The following is a 22,275-nucleotide window of genomic DNA, read 5'->3' as shown; positions in this document are numbered from 1 at the left end:
GAGCTTGCTGGTGTTTCTTGTGACTATATAGGTCTTGAGGTTAAAAAAAAAAAAAAAAATTCCATCAATCCAGTCTATGCTTTGGCTAGCCCTCTTACACAAGTATACTAGACGTATGTTCCATGGGGTTAATGACCTAGACAGTTTAGTTTGCTTCTGAACAGCTCTGAGATTTTAAAGCTTATACGTGAAAGTATTCTAATATTTCTAATTCTTCTCTAAAGATGATCCCAGACTTTAAACAGCAAATTGCAGAACTGGAGAAACAGAAGCAAGATCTTGAAATCCGCCTGAATGAACAAGCTGAAAACATGAAAGGTAACTGGAACCCTCATGAAGCTGCTTTTAATGGTTTCCCGTATCCAGGAAATGACCAAAAAAATCATCATCAAACTGATTCTCCATGGAGTCAGGCAGGTGACATAAATGTGAGAAGTGGGGGCTTCCCTGGTGGCGCAGTGGTTGAGAGTCCGCCTGCCGATGCAGGGGACACGGGTTCGTGCCCCGGTCCGGGAAGATCCCACATGCCGCGGAGCGGTGGGCCCGTGAGCCATGGCCGCTGAGCCTGCATGTCCGGAGCCTGTGCTCTGCAACGGGAGAGGCCACAACAGTGAGAGGCCCACGTACTGGAAAAAAAAAAAAAAAAGTGAGAAGTGGGCTGGGTGGACAGTACATTAAGGTTCATAGGTATTTAAAGGCGGCAGCTGCTTCCAGGGTCCGTTGATTGTTGGCAAGTAAGAATTCGGGCCCCAGTATTGCTTGATATTCCTATTTTTAAAGAAAAACCAGAAATCCAGGTTTTTATGTGAAATATCACAATTTTTAAATAATGGCTTGAAAAGTTTTTAAACACTGTTCAGACCACATAAAACCTAATCTGTAGCTGGGTACAGTTTAGAACCCCGATAACTGAAAATATAAAAATACGACCAAACCCAAATCAGAATGCAGTGACATGGCCACCAAAGGACTGATAGTTCTTCTCATTATAGGAAAACTAGAAGAGTTGTCTGATCAGTTGAATCACAATCAGGAAGAGGAAGGAACGCAAAGAAAGTAAGTATCATTGTGCATGTACCTCAGGTTCACGTTCATGTAATGCTTTTCTTTTCTGAAATTGTGGGTGATACCAAAGAAAGCTTATTAAACCAAAAAAGCAAGGTGTTAATTAAGATATATAATTTGTTAGCATTCAAGTGTGAAGAAAAGAAATACTTGTGTACACACACACACACCCTTCTCTGGGAGAGTGTATGAGAAATGAAACAAAACGTTGGGTGCCTGCAGGGAGGGTAACTGGGTGGCTGGTGCATAGGGGAGGGAGGAGACTTACTTTTCACTGTGTAGACTTTTATACCCCTAGAACATTATGCCATACACATGGATTATCTCTTCAGAAAAAATTGATAACATAAGATCGTGTGAAAGAGAACAGTTTCTCTCTCAGCAGACCACTTAGGGTAAGGCTTAAAATCCATGTTGATAGAGAATCTTCATCGATAAACACCCCAGATTACATCCTGACCAACAGAGGGCCTGGTAGAGCCTTGTGAGGAAAATGTTTTGCCACCAGCTTGTTGAGATACTTTTTTAAAAATGATGGGATTTTTTGTTTTGGGATTTTTTTTTAACATCTTTATTGGAGTATAATTGCTTTACAATGGTGTGTTAGTTGCTGCTGTATAACAAAGTGAATCAGCTGCATGTGTACATATATCCTCATATCTCCTCCCTCTTGCTTCTCCCTCCCACCCTCCCTATCCCACCCCTCTAGGTGGTCACAAAGCACCCAGCTGATCTCCCTGTGCTATGTGGCTGCTTCCCACTAGCTATCTGTTTTGCATTTGGTAGTGTATATATGTCAATGCTACTCTCTCACTTTGTCCCCCTCCTCACTTCCCCCTCCTCATGTCCTCAAGTCCATTCTCTACATCTATGTCTTTATTCCTGTCCTGCCCCTAGGTTCATCAGAACCATTTTTTTTTTAGATTCCATATATATGCGTTAGCATACGGTATTTGTTTTTCTCTTTCTGACTGACTTCACTCTGTATGACAGACTCTAGTTCCATCCACCTCACTACAAATAACTCAGTTTCATTTCTTTGTATGGCTGAGTGATATTCCATTGTATATATGTGCCACATCTTCTTTATCCATTCATCTGTTGATGGACACTTAGGTTGCTTCCATGTCCTGGCTATTGTAAATAGTGCTGCAATGAACATTGTGGTACATGACTCTTTTTGAATTGTGGTTTTCTCAGGGTATATGCCCAGTAGTGGGATTGCTGGGTCATATGGTAATTCTATTTTTAGTTTTTTAAGGAACCTCCATTACTGTTCTCCACAGTGGTTGTATCAATTTACATTCACACCAACAGTGCAAGAGGGTTCCCTTTTCTAAAAATGTTTTTGAAGCTATTTTAATTCAATGGTTTTGTAATAAAATATAGATTTACTTATTTATACATAACTCAAGTTAGAATTACAGTTTTAGAGTTTCACACTCATTAGTAAGGTACCATTTTATATCCTAATGTTTTTCCGTACCACAAAACATTGCTTATATCAAATAATATTTTTTATAGCTTAGATTAGATTGCAGTTTTGTATGGTAAAAATATTTTGTAAAACTTTATAATCTTCAGAGAAGTCAGTTACCCTGACTTCTTCACTGTGAATTTTATTCACAGTCATTTCTAAGTCATCCTCATCAGATTAAAATTGACTCCCATATTATTATTTAAATCATCGGAGGAATAGATGTCAAATTTGTCATCAGTGTTCCATTCCAATTTAAAAATCCTTGAGATACTTGATTTTAAGAACAGTAAATGGACACACTATGTCCCACCCAGAGAGCATTTTTCATCATGTGACTTCTTTGGTAGGATTGGGGCCAAATGAGGACCCAAAACAGTAGGAAAGTGGTGAGCACCATTTTGGAACTCTTTGGATGGGTTTTTCTTCTCTCTCTGATCGCTGGGGTTTGGAGTACCTGTTCCCAGTCTTTTCACAAAGGAGACAATTATCGAGCTTTTGGTCATAAGGGTGTAAGTGGGTATGGATGTCCTGTGGGAGCAGTCAAAGGGTGTAGGCAGGTGGGGACAAGAACTTCTCATCAGGTTAAGGAGACTGGAGCAGACGTGGACTTTTATACCCCACGAACCCTGGTCTCTTCCTCCCACTTTGAGCACTCCCCTATTCAGGTACCACTTGCTTTACACATGAAGTGGCCAAAGTATTTTGCCATCTTTGGAAATATCACTGCTTGCTGTGACAATGAGAGACACTTCCATGACGGTCAGACTGATACCAAAATTTCCTAATCCTTTTCTCAGAACCATAGGAGCCCCAAATGAAATGTATACCAAAGAGAAAGAGAAGCTGATGGATAAGATTCAAGAAATGCAGGAGGCCAGCGAGCACTTGAGGAAACAATTTGAAACTGAAAGTGAAGTCAAGAGTAGTTTCCGGCAGGAAGCATCTCGCCTCACTGTGGAGCACAGGGTGAGGAGTTTTGTCACTTGTTGAGTGATGCCTGCATATGCAGGCATCACTGAAGGGGGTCAGGCCACCTAAAGCATCCGATGAGCAGCATCTGCCTCCCACCAGAGCAGTCTGTTTCCTTATCTCAAAGGACAGGTGGTCTCTGAGGTTACAGCTGCCTCAGGGGAGCCTGGGGATTGACGAGGGCTGAGAGAGGACGGGTGGTGAGGACCTGAGCACTGTCCCATGGACGGCACCCATCTGAGATGACGACGCCCTGGCCCAGAGCACCTTGAGGGTGATAGGCTGATGTGTGACCTTCTCTGAGCAGAGCTTACCCCAACAAAGGCCTCTGCTTGCTTCTGGGGGGGTGTGCCCTTCCTGCAGTTTTCAGAGTCAAAATGTTCTTCTATGCAATGATCATGATAGTAGATGACTTTTTTTTTTTTGATGATTATTAGTAAACCCCTTTTTTTTTTTTTTTTTTGCGGTTCACGGACCTCTCACTGTTGTGGCCTCTCCCGTTGCGGAGCACAGGCTCTGGATGCGCAGGCTCAGCGGCCATGGCTCACGGGCCCAGCCGCACCGTGGCATGTGGGATCTTCCGGGACCGGGACACGAACCCGTGTCCCCTGCATCGGCAGGCGGACTCTCAACCACTGCGCCACCAGGGAAGCCGATGACTAACTTTTTAACTTGTGAAAATCTTCATCAGATTGTCAGTGCCCTTGTCAAAATGATATTTGGCAACTCTGTCAGCTTCCAGCAGTTCTTTTGAAATTTTATTGGTGTGTGAAACCCACAAGAATGAGAAGCACCAAAGTAGCAGACTGGGTGCTTTCCTGGGAGGTGGATGCTCAGAGGCCCCTTCCTGGCCTGGCAGCCTCCAAGACCATGACCAGGGGAGGGCTCACCCAGGCATTGGTCAGCCTGCACATGTCCACAGGCCCTGCTCCCTGTCGTCAGGGTCCCCCATTTCCTATCTCACAAGAAAAAAACATGATAGGGTAAAATCACATTTTGCCATGTCAGGATTTAACTTTGAAGAGGAATCCAGAGAATTTAACATTTAATAGGAAGTAACACATTCCAGTCAGGGCACCTGGATGATGACCATCTTTTTTGAGGAGGGGTACACCTTTCTCAGAGAATAAGTTTCTCAAATCACACTGGATAAGCAACTGCCTGCTAAATGTGAGAGGCTGTCCCACCTTCTGCCGCTGTGTCTGCGTGTGTGTCCCTGGGGTCTCAGCAGGAGCCAGTGGTGAGGGAGAGGGTAGGTGGGTGATCATGTGTGTTGCACATCTTGTCCTGTGTGAGCCTTCACTCAGCTGTGAGCATGTGGGTGTTGTCAATCCCTGAGTTGTGTGGGATTTGTGTGAGTTTGTTTCTGATGCTGCGGGAGGAGTGAGGTCCCACTCAGTGCCCCCCACCTCGTGTGTATGGCTCTCCTCCCAGGCAGGGAAGGACTGGACCTGTTTCTTCCCCAGTGCATGGAGCTGGGGACCAGTCATATCTACGTGTTCGTTCTAACACACTATTCCTGAACCAGTCAGTAGCCTCAGTGTTACAAGTGAATAGATGAATATGCAACGAAAGAATATAATTTCTATATCTTAGGTGGCGATTTTGCCCACAAATGAGACTAATAGTGTTATTAGTCACAGAAAAAATAAGTAAATAAAAGGATGTCCAACAGTAGTGGGTAGATTAAGTGATTATGTATCATATGACTTAGCCATTAAAATGACAGTTTGGTATATTATCAGTGACGGAGGGAAATACCTGCAATATAATGAGAGAGAAACATAGGATGTAAAACTTTACATGCAGTATGACCCAATTTTTTACAATGTATATGTGCCATATTAGGGGGAAAAAAAGAATGAAATAAATCAAAATGTGAACAGTGATTTCCTCCAAGTTCTCCAGGATTGATGGGTAACTTTTTTATTATTAGATATATTATAAAATAAGCTGAAATAGAAAGGAAGAAACTGTACCCACCTCCCCACTTGTAAGGCCAGATAAAGTTCCTCATGTGTTTAACAGAGACACAGAACTGTAGTGGGGACAGGTGGCCACTGAGTAGACACAGCACAACTTCCCTTGGCTCTGAGAGTCACCCGAGAACCCAAGCAGTGACTGACTGCGTGGTAGGCATTGCTGGAGCAGAGAAGCCTGAATCCTTTCTGTGTCAAAGCCCTTGGGATTCAGGAAGAACCTAAACACTCTCTGCCCTTTATAGGAAATATTTATAGGCATCCAAGACTCTCCTGGTTCTTGAGCCAAATTCAGCATAGGCTGGGCCACCCCCTTATCAGGAAGGAGACGCAAAACCAGGACCCAAATCTCTGAAGTTTCTCCGCCTGCAGCTTCTGACATCCAGAGAGCCCATTTGCACACATGCATATTTTTAAATTCTCTACAATGGGCATTACTTTATTAAGGGAAAATTAGATCAAGTTAACTGTGGTCTATCCGTACAATAGGATATTATTCAGCCACGAAAAGGAGTGAAGTACTGATACCTGCTATAGCATGGATGAACCTTGAAAACATTATGCCAACTGAAAGAAGCCAAACATGAAAGGCCACACATTGTATGATTCCATGTATATTAAATGTCCAGAACAGGCAAATATGTAGACACAGAAGGTAGGTTAGTGGTTGCCAAGGGCTAGAAAGGAATAGGAGGACAAAGGGGTGCCAGCTAAAAGTTACATGTTTCTTTCTGATGTGATGAAAATATTCTGGAATTAGATGATAGTGATGGTTGCACAACTGAGTATACTAAAAACCATTGAGTGTACACTTCAAATGGGTGAACTGTTTGGTATGTGAATTATAGCTCAGTAAAGCTATTATCAAAAAATAGGTTAAGGGGCTTCGTTGGTGGTGCAGTGGTTGAGAATCTGCCTGCCAATGCAGGGGACACAGGTTCGAGCCCTGGTCTGGGAAGATCCCACATGCCGCGGAGGAGCTAGGCCCGTGAGCCACAGCTACTGAGCTTGCGCGTCTGGAGCCTGTGCTCCGCAACAAGAGAGGCTGCGATAGTGAGAGGCCCGCGCACCGCGATGAAGAGTGGCCCCGGCTTGCCGCAACTAGAGAATGCCCTCGCACAGAAATGAAGACCCAGCACAGCCAAAAATAAAAAAATAAATTTAAAAATAAATTTAAAAAAATAGGTAAAGATGCTTCTGAGCTCATGTCCTTGTTTCTTTTGATTTCTGTAGGATCTTGAAGAAGTGTTAGACATGAAGGACAGAGTGATTAAAAAGTTACAAGATCAAGTGAAGACTCTAACCAAGACAATTGAAAAAGGTAGGAAAAATAACATTCAGTTTCCTATTTTTTGAACTTTCAGCTAAGGTCCACATGTGTTGACATGTTATTTCCTGATGTGGTCCAAAGAATTTGAAAACCAAAGGAATGGGTCTCAACTGGTGGATTTGGGGCTCAGTGATGGGCTAATGGAAGGATCCTTCAAGGCAGGAAGATAGCTCACCACCTCTCAGATGATACCAGATATGCTCATGCAATTGTAAGGGACACCCTGGAATGACTGCTTTTAACCTCTTTCTCTGTTAGCTCTCTCCTTGTAAAAATGAAACTGTGAAAAAGTTTCAAATTAATGGCTTTAAAATTTATTTCCTCTCTCAGTGACATGGAATCAATATCCCAGTTTCTATTAGAAAAAAGAAGTAGACAACTAAGAAGCTGGACAGCAGTCCTAAACATGGACTGAACTGCACACTGAGTGTCCTCGTGAGCTCCTGGGAAAAGGACCCTCAGCCTTTCTTTCCTTCACCCGCTTCATTTTTTTTTACATCTTTATTGGAGTACAGTTGCCTTACAATGGTGTGTTAGTTTCTGCTGTATAACAAAGTGAATTAGCTATACATATACATATATCCCCATATCTCCTCCCTCTTGCGTCTCCCTCCCACCCTCCCTATCTCACCCTTCTAGGTGGTCACAAAGCACTGAGCTGATCTCCCTGTGCTATGTGGCTGCTGCCCACTAGCTATCTATTTTACATTTGGTAGTGTATATATGTCCATGCTACTCTCTCACTTTGTCCCAGCTTACCCTTCCCCCTCTGCATGTCCTCAAGTCCATTCTCTCCATCTGCATCTTTATTCCTGTCCTGCCCCTAGGTTCTTCAGAACCATTTGTTTTTTCTTTATTAGATTCCATATATATGTGTTAGCACACGGTATTTGTTTTTCTCTTTCTGACTTACTTCACTCTGTATGACAGAATCTACGTCCATCCACCTCACTACAAATAACTCAATTTTGTTTCTTTTTATGGCTGAGTAATATTCCATTATATATATGTGCCACATCTTCTTTGTCCATTCATCTGCTGATGGGCACTTAGGTTGCTTCCATGTCCTGGCTATTGTAAATAGAGCTGCAATGAACATTGTGGTACATGACTCTTTTTTTTTTTTTAACATCTTCATTGGAGTATAATTGCTTTACAATGGTGTGTTAGTTTCTGCTTTATAACAAAGTGAATCAGTTATACATATACATATGTTCCCATATCTCTTCCCTCTTGCATCTCCCTTCCTCCCACCCTCCCTATCCCACCCCCACACCACCGAGCTGATCTCCCCGTGCTATGCGGCTGCTTCCCACTAGCTATCTGTTTTACATTTGGTAGTGTATATATGTCCATGCCACTCTCTTACTTTGTCACAGCTTACCCTTCCCCCTCCCCGTATCCTCAAGTCCATTCTCTAGTAGGTCTGCATCTTTATTCCCATCTTACCCCTAGGTTCTTAATGACCTTTTTTTTTTCTCTTAGATTCCATATATATGTGTTAGCATATGGTATTTGTTTTTCCTTTCTGACTTACGTCACTCTGTATGACAGACTCTAGGTCCATCCACTTCACTACGAATATCTCAATTTCATTTCTTTTCATGGCTGAGTAATATTCCATTGTATACGTGGGCCACATCTTCTCTATCCATTCATCCGATGATGGACACCTAGGTTGCCTCCACGTCCTGGCTATTGTAAATAGAGCTGCAATGAACATTTTGGTACATTACTCTTTTTGAATTATGGTTTTCTCAGGGTACATGCCCAGTAGTGGGATTGCTGGGTCACATGGTAGTTCTATTTTTAGTTTTTTAAGGAACCTCCATACTGATCTCCATAGTGGCTGTATCAATTTACATTCCCACCAACAGTGCAAGAGTGTTCCCTTTTCTCCACACCCTCTCCTGCATTTATTGTTTCTAGACTTTCTGATGATGGCCATTCTGACCGGTGTGAGATGATCTCTCATTGTAGTTTTGATTTGCATTTCTCCAATGATTAATGATGTTGAGCATTCTTTCATGTGTTTGTTGGCAATCTGTATATCTTCTTTGGAGAAATGTCTGTTTAGGTCTTCTGCCCATTTTTGGATTGGGTTGTTTGTTTTTTTGTTATTGAGCTGTGTGAGCTGCTTGTAAATTTTGGAGATTAATCCTTTGTCAGTTGCTTCATTTGCAAATATTTTCTCCCATTCTGAGGGTTGTCTTTTGGTCTTGTTTATGGTTTCCTTTGCTGTGCAAAAGCTTTTAAGTTTCATTAGGTCCCATTTGTTTGTTTTTATTTCCATATCTTTAGGAGATGGGTGGAAAAGGATTTATGTCATAGAGTGTTCTGCCTATGTTTTCCTCTAAGAGTTTTATAGTGTCTGGCCTTACATTTAGGTCTTTAATCCATTTTGAGTTTATTTTTGTGTGTGGTGTTAGGGAGTGTCCTAATTTCATTCTTTTACATGTAGCTGTCCAGTTTTGCCAGCACCACTTATTGAAGAGGCTGTCTTTTCTCCATCATGTATTCTTGCCTCCTTTATCAAAAATAAGGCGACAATATGTGCATGGGCTTATCTCTGGGCTTTCTATCCTGTTCCATTTACCTATATTCCTGTTTTTGTGCCAGTACCATACTGTCTTGATTACTGTAGCTTTAAGTAGTATAATCTGAAGTCCGGGAGGCTGATTCCTCCAGCTCCGTTTTTCTTTCTCAAGATTTCTTTGGCTATTCAGGGTCTTTTGTGTCTCCATACAAATTGTGAGATTTGTTGTTCTAGTTCTGTGAAAAATGCCATTGGTAGTTTGATAGGGATTGCATTGAATCTGTAGATTGCTTTGGGTAGTAGAGTCATTTTCACAGTGTTGATTCTTCCAATCCAAGAACATGGTATATCTCTCCATCTGTTTGTATCATCTTTAATTTCTTTCATCAGTGTCTTATAATTTTCTGCATACAGGTCTTTTGTCGCCTTAGTAGGTTTATTCCTAGATATTTTATTATTTTTGTTGCGATGGTAAATGGGAGTGTTTCCTTAATTTCTCCTTCAGATTTTTCATCATTAGTGTATAGGAATGCGAGAGATTTCTGTGCATTAATTTTGTATCCTGCTACTTTACCAAATTCATTGATTAGCTCTAGTAGTTTTCTGGTAGCATCTTTAGGATTCTCTATGTATAGTATCATGTCATCTGCAAACAGTGACAGTTGTACTTCTTCTTTTCTGATTTGGATTCCTTTTATTTCTTTTTCTTCTCGATTGCTGTGGCTAAAGCTTCCAAAACTATGTTGAATAATAGTGGTGAGAGTGGGCAACCTTGTCTTTTCCTGATCTTAGAGGAAATGGTTTCAGTTTTTCACCATTGAAAATGATGTTGGCTGTGGGTTTGTCACATATGGCATTCATTATGTTGAGGTAAGTTCCCTCTATGCCTACTTTCTGGAGGATTTTTATCATAAATGTGTGTTGAATTTTGTTGAAAGTTTTTTCTGCATCTATTGAGATGATCATATAGTTTTTCTCCTTCAATTTGTTAATATGGTTTATCATATTGGTTGATTTGCATATTTTGAATAATCCTTGCATTCCTGGGATAAACCCCACTTGATCATGGTGTATGATCCTTTTAATGTGCTGTTGGATTCTGTTTGCTAGTATTTTGCTGAGAACTTTTGCATCTATGTTCATCAGTGATATTGGCCTGTAGTTTTCTTTCTTTGTGACATCTTTGTCTGGTTTTAGTATCAGGGTGATTGTGGCCTCATAGAATGAGTTTGGGAGTGTTCCTCCCTCTGCTATATTTTGGAAGATTTTGAGAAGGACAGGTGTTAGCTCTTCTCTAAATATTTGATAGAATTCTCCTGTGAAGCCATCTGGTCCTGGGCTTTTGGTTATTGGAAGATTTTTAATCACAGTCTCAACTTCAGTGTTTGTGACTGGCCTGTTTATATTTTCTATTTCTTCCTGGTTCAGTCTCGGAAGGTTGTGCTTTTCTAAGAATTTGTCCATTTATTCCAGGTTGTCCATTTTATTGGTATACAGTTGCTTGTAGTAATCTCTCATGATCCTTTGTATTTTTGCAGTGTCAGTTGTTACTTCTGCTTTTTCATTTCTAATTCTATTGATTTGAGTCTTCTCCCTTTTTTCCTTGATGAGTCTAGCTAATGGTTTATCAATTTTGTTTATCTTCTCAAAAAACCAGCTTTTAGTTTATTGATCTTTGCTGTTGTTTCCTTCATTTCTTTTTCATTTATTTCTGATCTGATCTTTATGATTTCTTTCCTTCTGCTAGGTTTGGGGGTTTTTTGTTCTTCTTTCTCTAATTGCTTTAGTTGTAAGGTTGGGTTGTTTATTTGAGATGTTTCTTGTTTCTTAAGGTAGGATTGTATTGCTATAAACTTCCCTCTTAGAACTGCCTTTGCTGCATCCCATAGGTTATGGGTCATTGTGTTTTCATTGTCATTTGTTTCTAGGTATTTTTTGATTTCCTCTTTGACTTCTTCAGTGATCTTTTGGTTATTTAGTAGTTTGTTGTTTAGCCTCCATGTGTTTGTATTTTTTACAGATTTTTTCCCTGTAATTGATAGTCATGGTTGGATAAGATACTTGATACAATTTCAATTTTCTTAAATTTACCAGCGCTTCATTTGTGACCCAAGATATGATCTATCCTGGAGAATGTTCTATGAGCACTTGAGAAGAAAGTGTATTCTGTTGTTTTTGGATGGAATGTCCTATAAATATCAATTAAGTCCATCGTGTTTAATGCATCATTTAAAGCTTGTGTTTCCTTATTTATTTTCATTTTGGATGATCTGTCCATTGGTGAAAGTGGGGTGTTGAAGTTCCCTACTATGATTGTGTTACTGTCGATTTCCCCTTTTATGGCTGTTAGCAGTTGCCTTATGTATTGAGGTGCTCCTATGTTGGGTGCATAAATGTTTACAATTGTTATGTCTTCTTCTTTGATTGATCCCTTGATCATTACGTAGTGTCCTTCTTTGTCTCTTGTAATAGTCTTTGTATTAAAGTCTATTTTGTCTGATATGAGAATTGCTACTCCAGCTTTCTTTTGCTTTCCATTTGCATGGAATAACTTTTTCCATCCCCTCACGTTCAGTCTGTATGTGTCCCTAGGTCTGAAGTGGGTCTCTTGTAGACAGCATATATACGGGTCCTGTTACTGTATCCATTCAGCCAGTCTATGTCTTTTGGTTGGTGCATTTAATCCATTTACACTTAAGGTAGTTATCAGTATGTATGTTCCTATTCCCATTTTCTTAATTGTTTTGGGTTTGTTATTGTAGGTCTTTTCCTTCTCTTGTGTTTCTTGCCTAGAGAAGCTCCTTTAGCATTTGTTGTAAAGCTGGTTTGGTGGTGATGAATTCTCTTAGCTTTTGCTTGTCTGTAAAGGTTTCAATTTTTCTGTCGAATCTGAATGAGATCCTTGCTGGGTAGAGTAATCTTGGTTGTAGGTTTTTCCCTTTCATCACTTTAAATATGTCCTGCCACTCCCTCTGGCTTGCAGAGTTTCTGCTGAAAGATTAGCTGTTAACCTTATGGGGATTCCCTTGTTTGTTATTTGTTGTTTTTCCCTTGCTGCTTTTAATATTTTTTCTTTGATGTTAATTTTTGAAAGTTTGATTAATATATGTTCTAGCATGTTTCTCCTTGGATGTGTCCTGCATGGGACTCTCTGTGCTTCCTGGACTTGATTGACTATTTCCTTTCCCATATTAGGGAAGTTTTCAACTATAATCTCTTCAAATATTTTCTCAGTCCCTTTCTTTTTCTCTTCTTCTTCTGGGACCCCTATAATTCAAATGATGGTATGTTTGATGTTGTCCCAGAGGTCTCTGAGACTGTCTTCTGTTCTCTTCATTCTTTATTCTGCTCTGCAGCAGTTACTTCCACTATTTTATCTTCCAGGTCACTTATCCATTCTTCTGCCTCAGTTATTCTGCTATTGATTCCTTCTAGAGAGTGTTAATTTCATTTATTGTGTTGTTCATCATTGTTTGCTTTAGTTCTTCTAGGTCCTTGTTAAACGTTTCTTGTATTTTCTCCATTCTATTTCCAAGATTTTGGATCATCTTTACTATCACTACTCTGAATTCTTTTTCAGGTAGACTGCCTGTTTCCTCTTCATTTGTTTGGTCTGGTGGGTTTTTACCTTACTCCTTCATCTGCTGTGTGTTTCTCTGTCTTCTTATTTTGCTTAACTTACTGTGTTTGGGGTCTCCTTTTCACAGGCTGCAGGTTCATAGTTCCTGTTGTTTTCGATGTCTGCCCCCAGTGGGTAAGGTTGGTTCAGTGGGTTGTGTAGGCTTCCTGGTGGAAGGGATTGGTGCCTGTGTTATGGTGGATGAAGCTGGATCTTGTCTTTCTGGTGGGCAGGACTGCGTCCAGTGGTATGTTTTAGGGTACCTGAGACCTTATTATGATTTTCGGCAGCCTCTCTGCTAATGGGTGGGGTTGTGTTCCTGTCTTGCTAGTTGTTTGGCATAGGGTGTCCAGCACTGTAGCTTGCTGGTTGTTGAGTGAAGCTGGGTCTTAGCGTTGAGATGGAGATCTCTCGGAGATGTTTCGCTGTTTGATATTACATGGAGACGGGAAGTATCTGGTGGACCAGTGTCCTAAACTCGGCTATCCCACCTCAGAGGCACGGGCCTTACACCTGGCTGGAGCACCAAGATGCAGTCAGCCACACGGCTCAGAAGAAAAGGGAGAACAAAAGAAAGAAGGAAAAAAAAGTTATTAAAATAAAAAATTAAAATAAATTATTAAAAATTTTTAAAAATTAAAAAGTAATTTAAAAAAAAAGAAAGAAAGAAGAGAGCAACCAAACCAAAAAACAAATACAGGGCTTCCCTGGTGGTGCAGTAGTTGAGAGTCTGCCTGCCGATGCAGGGGACACGGGTTCGTGCCCCGGTCCGGGAAGATGCCACATGCGCGGAGCGGCTGGGCTCGTGAGCCATGGCTGCTGAGCCTGCGCGTCCGGAACCTGTGCTCCGCAATGGGAGAGGCCACAACAGTGAGAGGCCCGCGTACTGCAAAAAAAAAAAAAAAAAACCCAAATCCAGCAATGATAACAAGCTCTAAAAACTATACACAAAAACAAAAATGGACAGACACGATGCTGGGACAAATGGTAAAAGCAAAGCTATACAGACAAAAATCACACAAAGAAGCATACACATACACACTCACAAAAAGAGAAAAAGGAAAAAATTTATATATATATCTTTTGGAAAGTCTGAAGTCTTCTGCCAGCATTCAGTAGGTGTTCTGTAGGAGTTGTTCCACATGTAGATGTATTTCTGGTGTATTTGTGGGGAGGAAGGTGATCACGTCTTACTTCTCTGCCATCTTGAAGGTCTCTCTCCCTTCACCCGCTTCTGTGTCACTGAACTTTTCTGACTTCTCTCTTCTAACTCCCTTTACTCTTTTGTTCAGTATTGCTTCTTCCTCCCAACCTTTATCACTAAGCCTGTATCTTCAGTTCTCTGTTCTTTTTACTATATTCCTTTCTTTGAAAAGCTCCTTTACTATTATTTATTCAGCTCTCACCTCACATTTCATATGTCCAAAACAAAAATGAGGATCTTTCCGCTTCAATAATTAATGATAAAGGTCAGTCTGCCCTCATGAGGGCAGAGACCATGTCTGTCCTTCCCATTGCCCAGTGGTGTCCCCATTGTTGGAATGAATGAAGGAACTGCCATCGCTACATAAGGACTTCCAAAATCCACCTGCCATTCCTCACTTTTCCTGAGTCCCAGTCCCTTTTTGCCTCTAAGACTACTCCTTCACCTTTCTATTATCACCTCCAACCCAGTGTGTCTAAAGTGGAATACATCAGCTTTCCTTCCTGTATCATGTATCTATCGTCATGTAACAAACTATCCCAAAATTTAGCAGGAATAAAGACGCAGATGTAGAGAATGGACTTAAGGACATGGGGAAGGGGAAGGGTAAGCTGGGACGAAGTGAGAGAGTGGCATGGACTTATATATACTACCAAATGTAAAATAGACAGCTAGTGGGAAGCAGCCGCGTAGCACAGGGAGATCATCTCGGTGCTTTGTGACCACCTAGAGGGATGAGACAGGGGGAGGGTGGGAGGGAGATGCAAGAGGGAGGAGATATGGGGATATATGTATATGTATAGCTGATTCACTTTTTTATACAGCAGAAACTAACACACCATTGTAAAGCAATTATACTCCAATAAAGATGTTAAAAAAAAAAAACAAAAAAACCCCACAGTTTCTCAGCCTAAGTGTCCATCATCTGATGAATGGATAAAGAAGATGTGGCACATATATACAATGGCATATTACTCAGCCATAAAAAGAAACGAAATTGAGTTATTTGTAGTGAGGTGGATGGACCTAGAGTCTGTCATACAGAGTGAAGTAAGTCAGAAAGAGAAAGACAAATACCATATGCTAACACATATATATGGAATCTAAGAAAAAAAAATGTCATGAAGAACCTAGGGGTAAGACAGGAATAAAGACACAGACCTACTAGAGAATGGACTTGAGGATATGGGGAGGGGGAAGGGTAAGCTATGACAAAGCGAGAGAGTGGCATGGACATATATACACTACCAAACGTAAAACAGATAGCTAGTGGGAAGCAGCCACATAGCACAGGGAGGTCAGCTAGGTGCTTTGTGACCACCTAGAGGGGTGGGATAGTGAGGGAGATGCAAGAGGGAAGAGATATGGAAACATATGTATATGTATAATTGATTCACTTTGTTATAAAGCAGAAACTAACACACCGTTGTAAAGCAGTTATACTCCAATATAGATGTAAAAAAAAAAACACAGTTCTGAAGGTCAAGAATCCATAAGTGGCTTAGCTGGGTGGTCCTCGCTCTGAGTTGCAGTGAAGTCATCAGCAGGGATGCAGTCATCTGAAGGCTTAGCTGGGACTGGAGTGCCTGTCTCCAAGCTCATTCACATGGCTGTGGTCAGGAAGCCAGTACCTTTTGGACACTCCATAGGTGGCACTAGCTCCCAAGGAATATGGTCAGGTACAAGTGACCACACTTAAGAATACCCAAAGTATGATGTTCTTATCATGTATTTCTGCTTCATTTATTGTTCTTCCCAGTCCAGATGCAGTTCAGCAATCAGAGGTTATTCTTAGCATAAGCAGGTTGCTTAGTAAAACAGTTAACATTCTACCTTTATCAGTCTCCAAGGGAACAGAGCTAGTAAGTCAACAGGACAGACTCTCATGCAGAAGAGAGTTCTGTTAACTCTTTACCTGGATTATCTTCTTTTTCATCCATCAGAGCCTACTCACTTTTCTTGGCCCAACTGGAGTGCTGCCTCTTTCAAGAAGAATTTTTCAACAGTTCCAACCTACCTATGCATAAAGTCTTATGTCCCCTGTATTTATTTCCTATGGCTGCCTAACAGATCACCATAAAATTAGTGGCTTAATAAAACACAAGTCTTACAGTTCTAGAGGTCAGAAGTTCAAAATGGTCTTCACAGGGTTAAAGTCAACATGTCAGCAGGGCTTCTGTAGGCTTTAGGGGGAGATTCTGTTCTCTTGCCTTTTCCTTCTTCTAGAAGCCACCCACTTTTACTGACTTATGGGCTTCTTCCACCATCTTCGAATTCAGCAGCATGGCATCTTTAAAGTCTTTCTGACTCTCTAACCTATGCTTCTGTGTACATCTCCTGCTCCCAGAATGGACATGAATCTTTGGAGACCAGAGGGCAGACTGTGGCCCACCCAGAGATGTCCATGTCCCAGTCCCCAGAGCCTGTGAATATGTTACCTTACATGGCAGAAGGGATTTTGCAGATGTGATTAAGTGAAGGGTCTTGAGTTGGGGAGAGTCGCCTGGATTATCCAGGTGGATTCAATGTACAATAATCACAAAAGACCTTATAAGAGAAGCAGGAATGACAAGGTGAGAGAAGGTGATATGACAATATAAGCAGAGAGAGAAAGATGTGGTGATAGAAGCAGAGGTCAGGGTGATGTGGCCACAAGCCAAATCATGTGGGCAGCCTCTAGAAGCTGGAAAAGGCAAGAAATGAGTTCTCCCCTAGAGCCTCCAGAAGAAACACAGCTCTGCTGACACTTCGATTTTAGCAGTGTAAGATCTATTTCAGTCTATGACCTCCAGAAATGTGAAACTTTTTTAATTATATTTTTTTAAAAATTGTGCTTTATGCTACTGAGTTTGTGGCACCTTGTGATGGCACATAGGAAGCTAGGCCAGCCACCTTGGGATCATGCAGTTTGGTGTTTTGCACACCACATGTTTTGTGAATCTCCTTTCTTTAACTGTAATGTCAGTGTCCTGAAGGCAAGAGCATCATCTTGGATTGTTTTCATATCCCCACTGTGCTCGATATATACCAGGTGCTCATGAGGATATATACCAGCAGCTGTACTCATTGATATACTCACAGATAAGAATCACTACCAGAAGAAATTCTTCAGGGTTTAATAAAGTTTGCATTTATCAGAAAGCCACAGGAGTTCATGGGCAAACCAGCCAGTATGGGATGGAAAGAGACAGAGTAGTCTCATGATAATGCTGGTGAAAGTTGTTTTTGTGTATTTAGTTGATTGTTTGCCTCTGCCTACAGCCAATGATGTGCACCTGTCCTCAGGACCCAAGGAGTACCTTGGAATGCTGGAATATAAGAGAGAAGACGAGGCCAAGCTCATCCAAAACCTCATTCTTGGTAGTGAAACCTGGAACTCTGAATTTTCGCTCTATCTTTGAGAACTTGAGCATCAGCCATTGCTACGGTCTTGGGCAGGGGTATTTCCTCTTCTTCCTCCACTGCTTCTTCTCAGCCTCACCACTGTTGACCACGTAATTCTTTGTTTGGGGTGGGGAGGGGCTTTGCACTGTAGAATATTGAGCAGTGTCGTTGGCTTCTATTCTGTAGAAGCCAGTAGCAACCCCTAGCCACGACAATAAGAAATGCCTCCAGACATTGCCAGATGCCCTCTGGGGGTACCTTGCCTTCAGTTGAGAAGCGCTGCCCTAACCTCTTCCCAAGTCTCATCACATGGTCAGGGTAGAAGACACATCTCCTCATCTTTGTGTCTCAGCACAGGAGCCATGGAAAAAGTAATTGTGGTTCCTTTGTTCCATCTGACTTCTGCTGAGAAATTTATTTGCAGGCAGTATGGTGGAGGCTTTCCAGCCACACCTCAGTTACAGGAATCTCCCAGTGGGCATATGCTAGGGTTGGTGGTCTTAGAAACAATCTTACTAGACTGTCTTCACCATGAAAACTGCATGGTTTTCCACGGAAAAGGAGAAAAGCTGCCTCCCTATCAGTGGGTTGTAACATCTCAAAGCAGAAAGCCCATATGTAGCCTTACTCCTCTTGTCCTAATTGACTCCCCTCAGAGGACATGAGCACCCCTACCCTTTCCACCCTCACTGGTGCACAGCTGTGGGGCCTCTTTGTTCCCCTGTCTTAATGCAGACATGGGGAGGTCTGTGTTTGCTTTTTTTTTTTTGCGGTACGTGGGCCTCTCACTGCTGTGGCCTCTCCCTTGGTGGAGCACAGGCTCCGGATGCTCAGGCTCAGCGGCCATGGCTCACGGGCCCAGCCGCTCCGCGGCATGTGGGATCTTCCTGGACCGGGACACGAACCCGTGTCCCCTGCATCGGCAGGCGGACTCTCAACCACTGTGCCACCAGGGAAGCCCTGTGTTTGCTTATTTTAACTTGTTCTATAAAGTTTCTATCTTCCCTTCATTCCCACTCTGCCTTCCAGCCATTCTCCTCTCCTCAAGACCAGCTGGTCCTCCTCTGCAGGACTGCTGTGTACCTGTTTTCTCTATTCAAGGCAGATGCATGTGATTGCTGAGGTCATATTCCATCCTCATCATAGAGGCTGAAGTGAGGGTGCATGGAACTGGGGTTCCTCTGTTACCTTGGAGATAAGAAATTCTGTCCTTTATTCAACCTTAGAAAAGAGAAGGTACTTTGCAAATGAGAAGTAAGAGAAGCAGGTGGCACCTGCATGTATATTTTTGCCAAGAAAACCGCCAGCCTGAACTCCTCCAAGGGAAAAGACACCCTTATGCATTCAGGCACTGCATCAATTACAGAAAAGCAGACAACCCCTGCCCCATCATTATAGGTTCCTTATCGGGAGAGCTGATCATCAGCTGTAATCCTCACTGACTCTCTCTGCTCCAGACCTGAAGCCCCGCGGTGTGGTGGTGAACATGATCCCCGGGCTGCCAGCTCACATCCTGTTCATGTGTGTACGCTACGCAGACTCTCTAAATGACGCCAACATGCTCAAGTCCCTCATGAACAGCACCATTAATGGTATCAAGCAGGTGGTTAAGGTAGGAACTACCTTTGACGTGGCCCTTGGTATCATGGCTACTTTAGGAACACCTGTGGGAATGACCAGTTGCCTGTGCTTTTCCCATCCTTCACCTCCAGTCTTTGGTCAACCACATGATTCCTCAAACCAGTCAGAGGCCCAATCAGGAAAAGAATCCAAGCTGTTAGGAAAAGACAACTTAGGTCAGAGAGCGCTAAGCTAAGGGTGGGGATCTGCCAGTGGACCCCAAATCCTGCAAGACTACAGCCTGGTAGCCACCACCCCACCACTTCTGTCCCCCGGGGCTGCAAAGAGGGGCTGGCTGCAAGGAGTATATGTCTATCCAGATAACAAGTGTGAATGCCAAGGAATGGGAAGGACTGAAAAATTACTCATCTCTTCCCTTGGCATTTATGTAATTCTCCCTTATAAAACCACAGTATGTACTTTTATTCTCAGCCCAGAAACGAAGATAAGCTATATGTAAGGGACCAGTAAAATATAGATCCATTATTCTTCATTCCCCTTCCAAATGGGAAGTAATGTTTGATTTTGAGATATATGTAATTTTTTTAGTTGGGGAAGTCCTATCTCACTTTTAGTAAAATATGTGTTCTAGAAAAGTCATGAGCAATTAAATCCTATTTTAAATACTCTAGGAAAAGGGAAGAATAAAAACAGTGAGTGCATCAGGCCGTGGATAATTCTTCCCCCTATCCCCCCTCCCACCAAATTTTATACTAAGAATTCATTATTCATCAGGAATTAGGAGTAGAACACTAACATTGATTTGGTGCTGGGTGCTTTATAGTCACTGTCTTCACAGGAGCTACCATTGTGTTCTTAGAAGAGACTTCCATAAATTCATGTTTTCCCTGTCCGTATTTTCATAAATTGGGTTTTCTCAGGGTACACTTGCATTACGTTCCAGGTCATGGGCACACAGTATTTGCCCCATCGTGCTGCTCTGGAATGTTTAAATACTTAGAAACTGAAAGACACATGGCATGAGGAGTGTAAATCCTTCCTTGCCAGCATCTACCATCTCAGCTTCTTCAGTGGCTTCCCACCCCTCCCCCTCCAGTGCACAGCACATTAAAGCAACCCTCACTTGGTCCACATACCCCCTTGGCCACCGTGCCTTTTTTTTTCACCCCTTGCAATCTGGTTTCTACCTCCATTACTCCACAGAAAGATCACAAGTAATTCCTCTTGCTAAATCCAATGGTATTTTCTTAATTTTTATTCTCTGTAAGTGGACTGAACAGTAGCACCATCTCCTTGAAACGCTCTGACATTGTCTTTCAAATCCCAGGACTTTCCCAGTTTGCCTTTTATCTCTCTGGTCTTTATTACCTCTGCTTCCTTTGCTCATTCCTCTCCTTCCTGCCCCATAAGCGGGGGTGTTCTTGCCAACAGAGTCCTCGATCCTGAGCTCTTGTCTGTCCACCCCTTTCATTCAAGGAGGGCATCCTCCCACCTCTCTCCTGCGGTTTGCTCAGCTGTCCACGTTCCACATCATCTCTGCATCCTCTGAGCTTTTGTAGCACAGTCTATGCCCATCATGTAGGCTGTTGGCCGCCTGTTTAACTGTGTCCTATATATGTCATGTGTTTCTTACCAGTCAGAATGTGAACTTTGGAGGGCAAGGACTGAGACATTTCTCAGGCATTCCTGCAGTGCCTGCTTCAAGCATCATAACAGGTGATATAACCTGTACAGAAATACTTTGCAAACCATAACGTGCTAAATAAATATAAGAGCTTATTTTTACAGTATAAATTTAATAAAGTCTTTAATGAATAAAAAAGGAATTCTTTTCGGTCAAAAGCCACCAGCTAACCAAACAGGTAAGATATGTCTGTTCTTGGCTCAGAGGTACCAAATCCAACACCAAAATCCAACTTTGTCTTTTCTTGTTGTTGTTGTTTTTTAAAGGAACATTTAGAAGACTTTGAGATGCTGTCCTTTTGGCTTTCCAATACTTGTCATTTCCTCAATTGCCTGAAGCAGTACAGTGGAGAAGAGGTAGGATTGCCTGCCCACTCTGTGTTCTATGCTGACTGCCAGTCTCCTACCTCCTCATGAGCCAGAACTCACCATAGGAGTTAGGAATTGGGATGCCCAGCTCCAGGGGCAGCTTCTGCTCCAGCTGGCTTTCTTACTCCCCCCTTACCCAGGAGACCAGCTTCACATCACCAGCTGAATGGAAGTCACAGGCAAAAAGACTTCTAGAAAGAAGTATAGACCTCGGGCATGGTACTAAGCCTCAGTTTTCTTGACTTAAAATTCATGAGGTAGATTCTGTGATTTTTCATTTTCCTTCTGGTTGTAAAATTCTGAAGTTTTTAGTATTATCACTCTAAAATACAGCTGTTAGTTCAACATGCCTATTTCTTCATAGCTCTTCTCACTATGAGATTCTGATTGTTCCTCCATAATCTGCAAATCCTTTGCCATTCTGACTCTGCTTTCAAGGGGCTGACATCATAAAGAAGCTCTTCACCTCCAAGTACTCACAGAGCAATATTTCATTGACCTAAAATAGCAAAAATGACTTTCAGGGTTTTCACTGCTCTGCAAAATGGTTATACCATTTTATAGTCCTACCAGTAGTATATAAAGGTTCCAGTGTCTCATACCTTTACCAGCAGTAGGTATTGACAGACATTTTATTATTTATTAGTCTCATGGTATAAGATGATACTTTGTTGACTTAAATTGTAATTACTTGATCACTAGTGAGGTCAAGCATCATTTCATGTGCTTACTAGTCAGTTGGGTTGCCTTTTAAATTGCCTACTCACATCTGCTCTCCATTTTCCTTAAGGGTGATTATTTTTCTTATTGATTTGCAGGAGTTCTTTACATATTATGGGTAGATTGTGGCTTATCTTCTACTTTTCCTTATGGAGTCCTTTGTCAGACACAATTTTTGAATTCTGATGTACTTAAACCTGTCAGTCCTGTTCTTTTATGATACCTGATTTAATGTCTTGTTCAAGAAATTCTTCCCTACCCTGAGATCATGAAGTTATTCTTTCTTCTAAACTGATAATTCAAATTTAGAGTTCATAATTATGCTTTTATCCAGAATTGGTATGATTATTTATCCC

At 41.8% G+C, this 22,275-nt stretch overlaps 1 protein-coding gene across 2 annotated transcripts in view; it reads left to right on the top strand.

Moving 5' to 3' along the window:
• MYO5C (myosin VC) overlaps positions 1-22,275 on the top strand; it is a 118,226-nt gene that overhangs the window by 74,941 nt on the left and 21,010 nt on the right. For both annotated transcript variants that reach the window (XR_003436336.1, XM_027123046.1), the window contains exons 30-36: positions 225-318; positions 993-1,056; positions 3,343-3,511; positions 6,727-6,814; positions 17,444-17,542; positions 19,024-19,178; positions 21,098-21,187. Coding sequence is in view for 1 of the 2 variants with exons in the window: in XM_027123046.1 (XP_026978847.1) it covers positions 225-318; positions 993-1,056; positions 3,343-3,511; positions 6,727-6,814; positions 17,444-17,542; positions 19,024-19,178; positions 21,098-21,187 (759 nt within the window). In the remaining variant the exon portion in view is untranslated. The remainder of the gene's footprint in view (positions 1-224; positions 319-992; positions 1,057-3,342; positions 3,512-6,726; positions 6,815-17,443; positions 17,543-19,023; positions 19,179-21,097; positions 21,188-22,275) is intronic.

The sequence above is a fragment of the Aethalodelphis obliquidens genome, unplaced genomic scaffold (assembly GCF_003676395.1).
Source record: "Aethalodelphis obliquidens isolate GAN/ISIS:26980383/991018 unplaced genomic scaffold, ASM367639v1 scaffold26, whole genome shotgun sequence".
Classification (NCBI taxonomy): Eukaryota; Metazoa; Chordata; class Mammalia; order Artiodactyla; family Delphinidae; genus Aethalodelphis; species Aethalodelphis obliquidens.
The sequence above is the reverse complement of the archived record's forward strand: the minus strand, read 5'-3'. Positions and strand labels throughout refer to the sequence as shown.